The sequence below is a fragment of the Triturus cristatus genome, chromosome 12, assembly GCF_964204655.1.
Source record: "Triturus cristatus chromosome 12, aTriCri1.1, whole genome shotgun sequence".
Taxonomy (NCBI): Eukaryota; Metazoa; Chordata; class Amphibia; order Caudata; family Salamandridae; genus Triturus; species Triturus cristatus.
Window position 1 is genome coordinate 95,870,687 of NC_140595.1, and position 14,248 is coordinate 95,884,934.

The 14,248-nt window shown below is 41.4% G+C and overlaps 1 protein-coding gene across 3 annotated transcripts in view; it reads left to right on the forward strand.

Moving 5' to 3' along the window:
• SETDB1 (SET domain bifurcated histone lysine methyltransferase 1) overlaps positions 1-14,248 on the forward strand; it is a 98,534-nt gene that overhangs the window by 69,131 nt on the left and 15,155 nt on the right. For all 3 annotated transcript variants that reach the window (XM_085639153.1, XM_085639152.1, XM_085639151.1), the window contains exons 18-19: positions 11,672-11,804; positions 12,753-12,915. In XM_085639153.1, the coding sequence (XP_085495279.1) occupies positions 11,672-11,804; positions 12,753-12,915 (296 nt within the window). The remainder of the gene's footprint in view (positions 1-11,671; positions 11,805-12,752; positions 12,916-14,248) is intronic.

A 14,248-nucleotide genomic window follows, 5' to 3' on the forward strand; every position in this document is an offset into this window, starting at 1 on the left:
TGAAACAGTTACATCTCGTATGCATGCGTCATCTGTGCATTTTTCTAAGAAGAAGCCACGATCTGGTATCCCACTTACAAAGATCCGCCCCTCCAACGATGAGGTACGACCTGTCCCACATTGTCAATGGTTATAAGCAAATGAGACACTCAACTAGTAACCCGAGTGGTATGAACTACACTGACAGAGAGCAGATCAGTATAATATGCAATTCAGCCCTACCCCAACAACCACCCCCCTCCCCCCACTCCCCAACCAACTAAGAACATTGGTGCCGCTGCTCGGGAGGGCCACCCCCGCCGATGTAACTGCGGCAGGCGCTCACCCAGCTCTGATACCCCCGCCTGGGGGGGTCCGTACCGAGGAAGAGGAGGAAGGGGAAAGGTGGGGGGGGGGGGGGATGGTGTGGTAGGGGGTTTTGCAGGGCATATAGTACACTTCTGCAAATCTTGATGTTCCTGTTTAAAGTCATGGTAGCGAAAGTAGTGTCCTATGATCACTCATTGAATAAGTAAATCAACAAGGTGATGCAGCCATATCTTACTAGTATGTGTGTGCGGTGAACATGGCCAATTTATATTCTGATCATGCAGAGAAACAACCTAGTTTACATGCATGCTTAACTAATCTACGAAATAGGCTGAAAGAAAGATTATTTGAAAGGTCCCTCAGTGCCTTAAAATAAAGCCGATAAACATATAAGGCAGACCGGAGAAGAGCTGACTGGAGCAGTCTCAGATGATTGGCAATCAGCGAATGTAGTATCCTATACCTGTCACAAGAGCAGGAACATGTAAGTTGCAGGGAATTATGAGGCAATCTCCGTAAAAAGGGAACTAATAGAATTTATGCATGAGAGAAGAGTCAAAGTCAAACACATCGAATTGAGTAGGTTGTGAAATCTACAGCTTCAGTTTTTTTACTTAAGGGATTTGCGAAAAGGTAATATCCCAGAAACATTTTGGATGTGGGAACAAACCTAAATAGTGGATCTGGAGCAGCCATCAAGCAAAGAAGTGAATGGGGCATCATTTGTAAGTCTGTAAAACAAGTAACATTCTTTTGAGTAACAGCAAACCATTTTATTACAGCACTATAAGAGGTTAAATGCTTAAAAAAAAAAACCTATTTAGCATCCAATTACAGTAACTGTTAAAGGGTGGAAGTGTAGGAATCTGTAAACAAGCATAATCCATTCTCTCACATGTCCGATTTGGAAGCGGAGAGCACAGAACCCCCGGTCAGGGACCACTTGGTCATGGTGCTTGGCCATGAAGTGAAATTGTAGAGTGATTGTCTACCATTCCCACACTTTGTGATGTTGCATTTCCTACCATCAGAAGGCTCCGAACATTACAAGAGGTAGTCATGTTATCAAGAAGATAGCTTTAGCTCTTAACTGCAGGAAAGATTACACTGTATTTTTGTGTTTCACTATGTATGAAATGAAGACATACCACAGCCGTTTTCTTAGCTGTCTGACTTTTCCATATCACAAACAAACTGCACAGTGACGGTAAAAATAAAATAGAAAAAAAATAAACCTATGATCTCCAGTGACAGCCAGAGTGCAACTGTATCTTTCACTGTTGCCACATTAGTTATTTGATCATAATGTATTACACTTTAGACGCATGTTGTCGCCTTTCCAAGTGTTTTTTTGACATAGACATCCAAATGTTCCTGCTCATGACCGTTCAACAGATAAAGCTAGTGCCTTTCCTAGATCCTCTTCCCCGTACCAGTCCCTTATCTTAAAGTGAGGTTTTGTGCACATCAGCACTCAGTCCAGTTTATGAGACGGAAGTGTAGAATGCAGCAGGATCTATTGATGCCTGCTGTGTACTAATAGAGGCCTTTAAATAAATTCAATGCAAGGTGACCTACATAGTCCATCATGAATCCCATATAGGAAACTTAATCTTCCTGACTGTATTCATTGAAAATAAACACCCATACTGTTTGTTTTTCATTCAAACTTCTATATTACAATAGAAAATCGTTAAAATATGTTTGGCACGTTTAACATATGCCCACCTCAGAACAGTCTGGTTCAAAACATAATACCCAAACCACATCAGGGTATTTATATGCTTACCATCATATATTCATGAATAATTTTTTTGTCTTGTACAGTTTGATATTAAATACATGGATTTTCAAGCTCAAATGCACTGTGTGCTTTGCCATCTGTATCGAGTGATAGAGCAAGAGGGAAAAGGAATAAAAAAGAACTTTAGAAGGTCAATCTTAATTATTCAAGGCAATTTCAAGATAGATCTCCAGACTTTTGTAACCTGATTGCGTTTTCGAAAGCATCTCACTAACGTCTGACATTATTTCTGCCTCTGTTTGTTACCACAGTTTCTCTTGTAGTTTATTCAAAACTTGTGTAATGTTCAGTGGCCAGTGTGGCTTGATATACCCTATACAAATACCCTTAATACATTTCTTTTTTTTTATTTGCACTGTGAAACCTTGGTGAAACTGCAGACCTGTTTTGCCTTGGAGGATCGGTCTACTCTTCTTGTGTGCCGTGGCTGCCACAAGTTGTCTTCTGTTTTGCTGAACAGATAGAATATATAATGTTTTTTTCATTCAAAACTATATCTCAACTCTGACTTTTGAATTGCTACAGAATTCCATGAATCTTAAGCGGATAGAATTCTGATTGGTGGTGGAGCCTGGTACACAGAGTTGGGCACTCCACAGTGCACCATCCGCTGAACTGTCCTACAAGTATAAGATGAATCATGATTTAATAAACCAGACTTGGGATGCTTCACAAATTGCACTCCTTTCTGTGAACTTCTGGCCGTCTGGCGTGAAGGTTTAATATTAGACGTGTACTTGCTTTAGCTGTGAGTTATCAGACATACCCTACCTTTTCTGACTGAATAAATGTATCATGTGCACTCTTTCTACTACAGCCTGAAGGATACTTTATGAAATTCAAGGCTGTGAATCAGGAATGAATAAATGCCCTTCAAGAATGCCCACGGGAAAGCCTATACTGGGGTATTTACTGGACAGCGTGGGAAGGTGTAACATCCTGGGTCAAGCAATGATACCACACTGAGTCTTTAGAGTGGAAGCTACCTCTTTCTGCTTGCATTTAAGCTATGCCCATTCTTTGGGAGCTGACATGTTTATTTCATACTTGTATTTATCTTGATCATATTCTCTTGTCTTTTCTTGGTTGAACTTGGTGTGTTCCATGATTTTTTGATTTTTTTCCCTTGTAACATTTTCAGACTCTTAACCCACATGCACAGAGCCACCCTCACACATTTCCTCCTTTCTTCTATTTTTTTTTTTTTTGTCCTCATTTGCCAAATCCCTCATTCTCCGCGTACACCGACCACCTAGCGTGCCCTCCAGTAGAGAACAAGATTAATTTCTCAACCGAGCCTAGGCACGATAACATATTGGCGGATGATGATAAGCCAGAAGTGGAGACACACCCCAACTGGGTTTATTGCCAGCTGTAGGATCTAAATGGAGAGAAGCCGGTGATTGGAGACCCTAGATCCTTGGAGTTTATTTAGGCATAATCATGGGACCCGGGGGAAAAAAAAAAAAAAACCCCGGCGCCCTATCTGCGATGGATCAAGTAGGCCCAAAATGCTCGATTGCGTTTGTTACCAGGCCTGGCTAAGTCCACCTTTGATGTCTCAATCAGGGACGTCAACCAGCCAGCATGCTGAAGCACAGATGGGTCAACCCAGACTTTATAAATCTGTCTTCTGGCCAAGAGTATTGCATAAAATAAAAAAAACCTGGCCTGGTCTAAACCAAAAACAATTAATGGCAAGGTTAGAATCAGGTTGACATCTAGAATGGAATTCAGCGATGTTATAACTTCTTCCCAAAACCGGGCAATAGAAGGGCAGTCTTTGAACATATGAACATCCGATGCATTGGGAAGATTGCATTTATTGCACTTTTTATTTTGCTGGTACTTTGAAAGTCTTAGCGGGGAGAGGTAGGCCCGATGTACTGTGAAAAGATGATTCCGTCTAAGCCATGCAGGTTTCACAATTTTGTATAGTATGGAGAAGGATTTAATCCAGTCATCTTTGCAATGAGAGCCCAGATCTTCTCCCCAGAGATCGCCAGGGAGGGTAAATTCGCCATCGATATCTTCGAGCAATCTCCAGTACCACAGGGTAACCTCTTTGCCCCCCCTTTGCCGCTCTACCAGTAGTTGTTCCAAGTTACTAAAAACCCCCAAAGGGACTCCTTTTTCACCAAGAGCCCTGACCCAGCTTACAAGTTGTATATACTTAAATCTTGCCAGTCCTGATCCGACCTTACCCTGCAAATCGTCCCAAGATATAATATCACCTTCTAACAGAAGTTCCCCCCACCTTACAATTCCTGCATCCCTCAAAGGTGTGGCCAAACGATCTTTCAGCCAGGCCGGTAGGCCTGGGGAGTCCCAAATTGGTGCATAGCTGGAATAATAAGAGAGCCCCAGGTTCTTCCTAATCGATGCCCAGGCCTTAGCCAAACATTTTAAGATTTTTAATTTCACCTTTTTAAAGAATTTTTGGTCTCCATATTTAAACATAAATCCATCTAATGGTAGATCCGCACCAACTAGCATTGCTTTATACATTGACCCCATTGAGATATTAGATGGAGACTTCAAGAGCATCCTTGAATGAGACAACGTAAAAGCCCATGCGTAATATTCCAGGTCAGGCAGTGCCAACCCCCCCTTCTCTCTTCTCCTCCTCAGCTTTTTCCATGCAAGCCTAGTAGCTCTATAGTTCCAAATAAAAGAATTAATCTCTCTCTGACATCTACTCAAGATTTTAGAGTCAAAAACCAAAGGGATAGTATTGTAGAGAAATATGTATTTGGGCAGAATAGACATTTTAATGAGTTTGACCCTCCCAATGATAGAAAGTTGGAGATGGGCCCATGATTTTAAGAGCTTCCGACATTCCTTGAATACCCGGTCCGCATTGCTTTGTGCGATACTTTCAATATCTTGTGTTACCCAAATCCCAAGGTATCTCATAGAGGAAGTCGTCTTCAGATGTTCACTGGCGATATTCCATGCCATAATTTCTGTTTTACCAGGATTAATTTCATAGCCAGAGAAGCGACCAAATTCCTCAGCCCTTTTAATAACAGTTGGGAATGCTAGATCCGGGTCAGATGTTAAGATAAGGATGTCATCTGCATACAGAGCGACCCTCCTCTCCCACCCCTCGAATCTAAATGATGGAATGTTCGCGTCAGTTCTCAGAACCTGCGCAAAAGGTTCTATATATAGATCGAAGAGTAAGGGAGAAAGAGGGCAGCCCTGCCTAGTTCCTCTCATTATTATAAAAGGTTCTGTCAACACCCCATTAATGAATAGTCTAGCTGATGGTGCTCCATACAACAAAGAAACAGTACGACAAAAATATTCACCAAAATTAAATTTCTTCAGAACCGCATCCAGGTAGCTCCAGTTAACCCTGTCAAACGCTTTAGTAGCATCCAACGTGAGGGTTGCCGAGGGAATGGAGAAAGCGGTGGCAATATCAATAGCGCCAACCAGCTCCCTTGTCAACTCAGCCAGTTGTCGCCCCTTAATGAAGCCCTTCTGATCCTGGTGTATAATAGACCCAATTACACTCCCCAATCTTGCTGACAAGATAGTTGCGAAGATTTTATAATCGCTATTGAGGAGCGAAATTGGCCGATAGGAACCACGCTCATATGGGTTTTTGCCTGGCTTAAGTATCAGCACAATGATTGCCTCATTCCAAGACTGAGGAGGAGACTTGCCCTTTATTAAAATCTCGTTAAAGAGGGCCGTGAGTATTGAGACCAAAGTTGGTGAAAGCACCCGGAAAATCTCACCAGGTAGGCCATCGGGACCGGCTGCCTTCTCCTTTTTAGGTCTCGGCTAGCGAAGGCTGCGCTTGCGCAGTCTCGCTCGCGAGATTTAATGACTTGGAGAAGAGGGGCTTGAACCCGCCCCTCTTCTCCCCTGTTCTCCATTGGCTGGCCTCTTGAATGCTGGCCAGCCATTGGAGAAGAGGTCAGTCATTCCGATCAGGCCCCGTCCTTTTCGGATCGGGGGCGTGTTTTTTGCAAGAAGTCTCATTCTCTCCTCCAGCCAATGGCTGGAGGAGAGAAAAGACAAACACGCCCCCGAATCCGAAAATGCCGCTGCATTTCTCCGAGGCATTTCTGCTCTGCCTCGGAGAAAGGCGGTGGTGTGCCTTTTGCTCTGCCTTGTTTCTCATTGGGGGTGGGAGGGGGGGGGTGAGTTTGAACTGTTGTCGAACTCCCCTTGTTTTACATTGCCTCGGCTCGTGTGCTTGAAATGTTGTTTACTGGCTTTCCTCCAAAGCAGACTCCTCCCACGCCTGTGGCTCTATTTAATCACTTTGCTGCTGATTGAATTACACTCCCGCAGTAATGGCAGGGAGATGAGCGCAGGGAGCTCTGAGGAGAGAGAACGACTCCAAGGTAGGCACGCCTCGCAGCAGAATGCTCTAGAGTAAAACACGCTCGCCACTCAGCTGACACAAGGTAGCATGTGTAACCAAACTTTGTTGGATGCCACACGCCTTTTAAGTGCACGCCCACTTTCATTTTCACCATTGCGGGTTTCATTATTTTATTTTGGAGGCCACTGCCTTTTAAGTTCACACCTGCTTTTATTTTCACCATCGCAGGTTTAATTATTTTAATTTGGAGTTTGCGCGCATTTTAAATACATGCCAGCTTATTGCAGCTCTTCCTTCTCTTCGCTCTCCTTCCCCGCATGAAGGCTCTTGCAACGTCACCATCTCATTGCCATTTTGGATTTAAAGCGTAGCTTAAACAAGAGGAAGCCGTTTTGACGGAATGCTGCCTGTAGCACATCATTTTTTGTTTAGAATTATTCTCACAACGAAAATTGAAACTATAATTGCCATACAGCATGAGGGTTTATTAATGTCTTGAGCTTAAAAGCACGTCATTCCACTTTTATCACTGTTAAAAGAAATTTGCTTTCTTTAGTACAAACAATGTGTGTATTATTTTTGTGAAAAAGTACAGGACTTTAAAGCTAAAGGTACTACTAGATGAAAAATAATTATTGCTGCTTCTTGAGGAACTTGTTCCATAAGGGAACAGGGAGCACTTGTTATTGAAAACCATTACACATCTTCAGGTAATGTAGCTCGCGGGGAGAGTGCAGCGCGAAACACTACACTGTGCATAAAAAAAGCAAGCCATCTGCTGCACTTGTCAGGAGAATGCTAAAAATTGAAACAGACTCTTGCATTGCATGAATGTCAACGTGCACAGAGTAACGAGCCGTAAAGCACAGCACAGAGGTCACATCACTTCTATACCTCTGGGAACTTTTTTTGCAATTTTTATTTAGCGAAAACTAGCTTAGGTACATTACGTGATTTGTCCAGAATCACAATGTTTTGAGCCGAAGACAGGATTTGCTTTGAGATGTCCTGTTAACTAACACTTGCCCTCCCTTCCTCCCATCTTGTTGTCCACACACAGCAGAATAGCTCTCGTTTTCTACATGTCTGGCTCTTCAGCTTTTCCACTTCTCTGTTGCCAATTTGCCTCTCTTTGTCTTTGTATTTGTCTGCTGTTTATCTTTTGGCTGTCTGCTCCCCCCCCCCCCCGTTTCTTTCTCTGTGTTCTCTCTCATAGCCGGCCGAGGCCGTGCAGGTAAGAGCGGTGAGGCCGGGTGGGAGGGATTTCGACAAACAGAAAATTATTTATTTAATTTTTCCTCGTCATCGTCCGGCAAAATTCCCCCGTCCCCCCACACCCGGCCTCACCGCCCTTACCTGCACGGGCGGCGGCTGCTCATAGCACATTCTTCATTCTCTGTTAAACTCGAAGTCTCATCTCTGTACATTCGCTTGCTTCTTTTTTTTTTTATATCGTGTTTATATACATGGTTGAATGTGTTCCGCCCTCTTTTTTTTCTCCAAATCGTTTGGGGTTTTATAATTGCTAGCAGACTAAACTGTCCCTTCGTTAAATTCAGCATTCTGGAAATGCCACCACAGTGTAGATTGTGCTGCAGCTCTCTCTAATATGTTTACCAGGGCTGTGCACTGCCGAACAGAAATGCCACACCCTGCCCCCTTGCACTTGTTATCAGATCTGGACCTTTTACTTTCGACTTTCTCTGACGTGCGGCTTTTTACAACTGAATGACAGTTTCGCAGTACTGAGGCTACACAAGATCTTGGAGCCAATGGTCTCGGCATTGGTAAAGTTAGAGCTATTGGCATTGCTCATGACATTCTTTTTGTTTATGTTTTTGTTTTTAAAACATGTAGAGAAACGGCATTGTTGTTTACAATGTCAATAGCTTAATCAGTGTGTGTGTAGGTGGCTCTGTGTGTGGGTGCAAATGCAATAGGTCTCGCATTTGAGAGTGATTAAGCTATTGACATTGTAAATAACAATGCCGTTTCTTAACATGTTTTAAAAACAAAAACATAAACAAAAATAATGTCATGAGCAATGCCAATAGCTCTAACTTTACCAATGCCGAGACCATTGCATTGTAAATGCTTGTTAAGTGAATCAATGGCTTTGATGACTTCAGCCTCTTAGATTTCCTTCTCCCAAGTAATTGCTTTGAATTTCGGTAGGAGTTGGCAAAAGTATTTTTCCCAGCCAAAGATCTCTTACATCTTGGTCCTCAACGATATCCTCTTTATAGATATCCCTAAAGAATTCCAGGAAAGCGTTGCCAATGTCTAAATTAGAGGATCTAAGGCCTGTCTCCCTTTCCACTTTTATCTCTCTAATATAGTTTTTAGCCTGATCTGCTTTCACTTTCCAGGCCAGCAACTTTCCTTCTACTTCGCCGAGCTCAAACTGGGCAAGGTTACTCGCCTCCCACCTCCTTGTAACTCTCTCTTGAAGGATAAATTCCATCTGATTCTTGAGATCCAAGAGCCTCTCTTGCTCAGCAACTGAACCCATAGAGAGGCCAAGATTTTGTTCTACTACCTTCATCTCAGATTCTAAAGCTGTAAGCTTCTCCCTATATATCTAATAACGCCTCTAAGGAAGGCTTTCAATGCCTCCCACACCGTAGTTATTGCAGCAGAATCCAGATTTATCTCTAGGAAGATCTTACTTTCAGCTGCTAAATGCTTGATCTCATCATTATCTAATAATATCGTACGGTCGAAAGACCACATAGCATGTCTAGGCTGCTGGTCGCCTCTTAAAGAAAAAGATATGGCCGAATGATCAGACAAGTGAGATGGGAGATAGTCTATTGAGATCAGCGAATTATTAAGTGAAAAGCTAAATAGTGCATAATCTATTCAGGATTTATGCTTATACTTAGAGTTCCGAAAGGAAACCCCCGGTTTGTTTCCCGATCGCTCTCTCCAAATGTCCGCTTGCCCCAGTTGCGTCATAATTGACACCAATGTTTGTCTGGAGTTAGATAGAACTTGGGCTCTGGAACTGATTGATTTATCTAGTTTGGTATTGATGACAATATTAAAATCTCCCATCCATATTATAGGGTCTTGAGATGTAACCAGATGGTTTCTTATACAATCCAAATAATAGGGATCATCTTGATTGGGCCCATAATATCCTACTAATGTGTACACCCACCCATGTACCAGAATTCGAGTTATAAGCCACCTGCCACTTTGGTCTTCTTTATGGTCCAAAATTTGGACTTTCACTGATTTTTTAAAGATGATAATGATCCCACGTATATTTGCATTATGGTCCGTGGATATAAATTTATCGATCCATCTCGGTTTCCCTAGAATTTCAGAGGCTTCAGTCCTAAGGAGATGTGATTCCTGGATAACAATAATCTGCGCGGGGGAATCTCTCAAATACTGAAAAATACGATCTCTTCTGTTCCTCACGCGCAGACCATTAACATTCCAGGATAAAAACTGTACAACAGCCATAATCCCAACTAACTACCCACCACCCAGGCACACTAACCATCCCTTCCATCTAACTCACTGTGCACGATTGAAAATTACTTGAAATTTCAGCCAAGCTTGGGGACATCTTAGTCTTAAAGAGAACTGACAAATGAGAATTTTTGATTTAATCCCACCACCACCCACACCTTCCCACCACCCCCCCTGGAAAACCCTCCCTTACTTCCTCTGACCTGTTGGACTGTCAGATTTGCATCTTTGAGCAGTAACCTCGTCCCCCACTGCATGATCCACGAACTACCCTTCTGATTCCCCATAAAATAAACAATCACAGGGGAGCATAAAGTGAGGAACTTAGAAGAAGATATTTTTCTTTGGGTTATTTCCTACTTTCTTTTTTTTTCTTTTTTTTTTTCCTTCTTTACCCTTCTTTCCCTTTTTATTTTCCCATTTTTATTTAATCTCTTCCCAATAAAAAATAAAAAAAACATTTTTTTTTTCCTTAACCCACAAATACCCTTAATACATTTCTTTTTTTTTATTTGCACTGTAAAACCTTGCAGAAACTGCAGACCTGTTTTGCTTTGGAGGATCGGTCTACTCTTCTTGTGTGCCGTGGCTGCCACAAGTTGTCTTCTGTTTTGCTGAACAGATAGAATATATAATGTTTTTTTCATTCAAAACTATATCTCATCTCTGACTTTTGAATTGCTACAGAATTCCATGAATCTTAAGCGGATAGAATTCTGATTGGTGGTGGAGCCTGGTACGCAGAGTTGGGCACTCCACAGTGCACCATCCGCTGAACTGTCCTAGAAGTATAAGATGAATCATGATTTAATAAACCAGACTTGGGATGCTTCACAAATTGCACTCCTTTCTCTGAACTTCTGGCCGTCTGGCGTGAAGGTTTAATATTAGACGTGTACTTGCTTTAGCTGTGAGTTATCAGACATACCCTACCTTTTCTGACTGAATAAATGTATCATGTGCACTCTTTCTACTACAGCCTGAAGGATACTTTATGAAATTCAAGGATGTGAATCAGGAATGAATAAATGCCCTTCAAGAATGCCCACGGGAAAGCCTATACTGGGGTATTTACTGGACAGCGTGGGAAGGTGTAACATCCTGGGTCCAGCAATGATACCACACTGAGTCTTTAGAGTGGAAGCTACCTCTTTCTGGTTGCATTTAAGCTATGCCCATTCTGACATGTTTATTTCATACTTGTATTTATCTTGATCATATCCTCTTGTCTTTTCTTGGTAGAACTTGGTGTGTTCCACGTTTTTTTATTTTTTTCCCTTGTAACATTTTCAGACTCTTAACCCACATGCACAGAGCCACCCTCACACATTTCCTCCTTTCTTCTATTTTTAAGGTGCAAAAAATGTCATACAGTTTACAATGCAAACAAAAGTTGCTTTAGATTTGTGGTGATTATCACAGTTCAGTTTTTTATTTTTTTTTAAACTGATTTTAAATTTCACTAATGCATTATAAATGCTGTGCATGTTGCACGTGCACACAATGTGCGTGTCAAGATTACCTGGTTCAGCTACATTTTCATGTCTTTTATAGATCATCTAGATAGGGATGGGGACATAGGAGAAATTTCTCCTGGCTTCTTCAGCGTTGGTTTTGCCCACATTTTTTGTCTCTTTTCTTTGTCCGTCTCAAACATACTAGGCTCAGATAAATGTAGAGTGGGATTTGTATCTGCTTACACATACAACCACGATCTTTTCTTTCTTCAGGGCCGGGGATAGCAGTAGGATGTACGGCTACAATCCAGCTCCTGTGAAACCTGAGGGAATTAAAAGGCCCCCCAGCAAAACCACTATGCACCAGAACAGAAGACACTCTTCTGTCTCACAGCCCAACAATGATGTGAGTGTTATCCAAGCCTCCATGTCAGCCATTACAGTACTGATTCCTCATGGTTTATTTTACATTTATGAGCTAACTCTAAATTTCTTTGCCCCAAATGAAACCTGGGTTATATTACTTGAAATCTCACAAGAGTGAGCCAGGGACGTGTTTACAGTTTTCAGGGGATTGGCTATTGAGTGCCACATCCCTCTCTAACTCTTAAGACATTACATTGAAGCTGTCTTTCGAAGTATATTAGGATAAATACTGGAAGGCACAAAGACATTATACAGGTAAAGATGAGCAAGTTAATAGCCCTGTTTTAATTTGACGTTTCTATTTGTCATGGTCCACGGTTAATAGAGTTGTAATTTTTCATGACTGTAGTAAAGGAATGCTGGTGAGTAAGTGAAGTTGGTGGTTCTTTGTACTTGTATATGAATTTGTGGGCCGAAACATTACATTCTATGAATTTAAATTATAAATTTGAATTGTTCTTACAAATTGTTTTAGGATCATAAGTTATCACGTTGGCCTTTCTATAAAGTTCTTTAGTTATTGAGTTTACTATGACCATTACTTGAAATACACTTGAAATTCTATCAGTTTCTGAAATCATCCTGTTGTTCCTAGAAATAATTTTGTCATTTTCGGATATTCCTGGTTCACGATGAAACTGAAGCAAAATGCATTCTTAAATGTCAGCCTAATATTGTGGTTCATATTGACTCTTAATTTTTTAGTCTTCATTGTACATGGCTGTCATAACGCTATGCCATATAGCATAGGAAATAGCAAATTCATGTGGGTGATAAAGCTTTTGTATTTCTCCTAACTGTAACACAAGTTTAGGCTCAAAATGTTGTTTAGTGTCATGAAACATAACTCCAGTTACCCTTAAAGGTTCTTTCTTGAGTTTGAGGTTTCGTGAGAACACAGAATAACTTTATTTAACTTTCTTCCCAGGATGTGTTGACACTGTCAAGCAGTGATGACAGTGAGGTTGGCACAAAGAACAAACCAGGTGGGCAAGCTGCAACTGCGGGCAATGATAGTGATGATATTCAGACCATCTCTTCTGGCTCAGACGATGAAGGGGATGACAAGAAGAATCAATTGGCCAACGCTGGTAGGTGGTGCTCTGTTACTTAGTTGTCAAGGATGGTTTTCTGCTGCATCAGACTTTAACTATATCTGATATTTTTATTGGATTCAATAAATGCTTTTTGTGCCAGTATCAATTACGTTTTTTGATTATCACCTTCACCCCTCGGTTGTAAACCAAAACTCCACCAGGTTACATTTTGGACCACGTCTTAGAATGTTTCTGCCTCTCCTTACCTACCCCATTCGGAGCATTGTTCGCACTATAGTGAACAATAAGCTATTACATGAAATCTGTGACTTTACAAATATTGAATTATTGTTACCTTAGTGCACCCCTCTGCACTCAAGTCTTGTGTCACTCGCCTCCCTTGTGCATTACCAACTGTTTGTCAACCTTATGTTAGGTTGGTAACAGCACTTATTCTGCTTTCCACTCTCAGTAAAGTTTTTAGTTCTACTTTTGCCACTAAAAGTTTGGTCTGTGGTGCCATCTTGGATTTGTTAGAAGCTTTTTTCCCCCTTTGGCCTTGCATCCTATCTCATCTCGCTTTTTCATTTTAAGCCACAAATTGTAGAATTTACATTAGCTACCAGACTGGAGACCTTTGTTTGTTGCCCCATATAGAACATTGTAGTCCTATATAGACAGTGTTACCAGATAAAGGAAGTGAAAAGTGGATGTTGCTTTGGAACAACAGCTCTCTCTTTATTGAGAACTACTGGTCAATAGCCAGAGCAGTTTTGAAATGGACATCTATATCATTCATTTATGTGTTCAACGCACGCTGTTCTTACCAACTTTGACAGTTTCTGAACGCTGCTTTCCTCTAGCACTACACCTGGCTCCACAATGCAGCCTTCGAGTCCGAGGAATACGATAAAATTCTTGACACGACTTCTGATGTTCAGTCACCATTCATTAAGTTTATAGATAAAGTACTTCAAATCAATAATGTGAAAACGCAACGTGATCTTAGATGATCGCCAGATAATTTATGCAGAAAGGCCGAGGTTTCACATAGTGTGGTAGATGACTTTCTATACTCCCGTTTCAAGATTGCAAACAAGGCTATCTAAGACCCGAGTAAATGGCACGAACAACCAAACTATGACAAAAACATACACTGTTGGTAACACTCAACATAATTATACAGCAAGTTCTTAAGAAAAAACAAAAAGGCTGTATTTAACAGACAAGTAGCTAGTTCAGTTAAATATAAGATAAACCTTAGAAAACCTAAGGGCACTAGCAGTTTATGGTGGGCTTTATGTCCCCAAATCTTATATATTCGTAATGCTTGGAGACTGATCAAATATGCCCTTGCTGTTCCTGGTGACTTTCCATCTGTCATGGT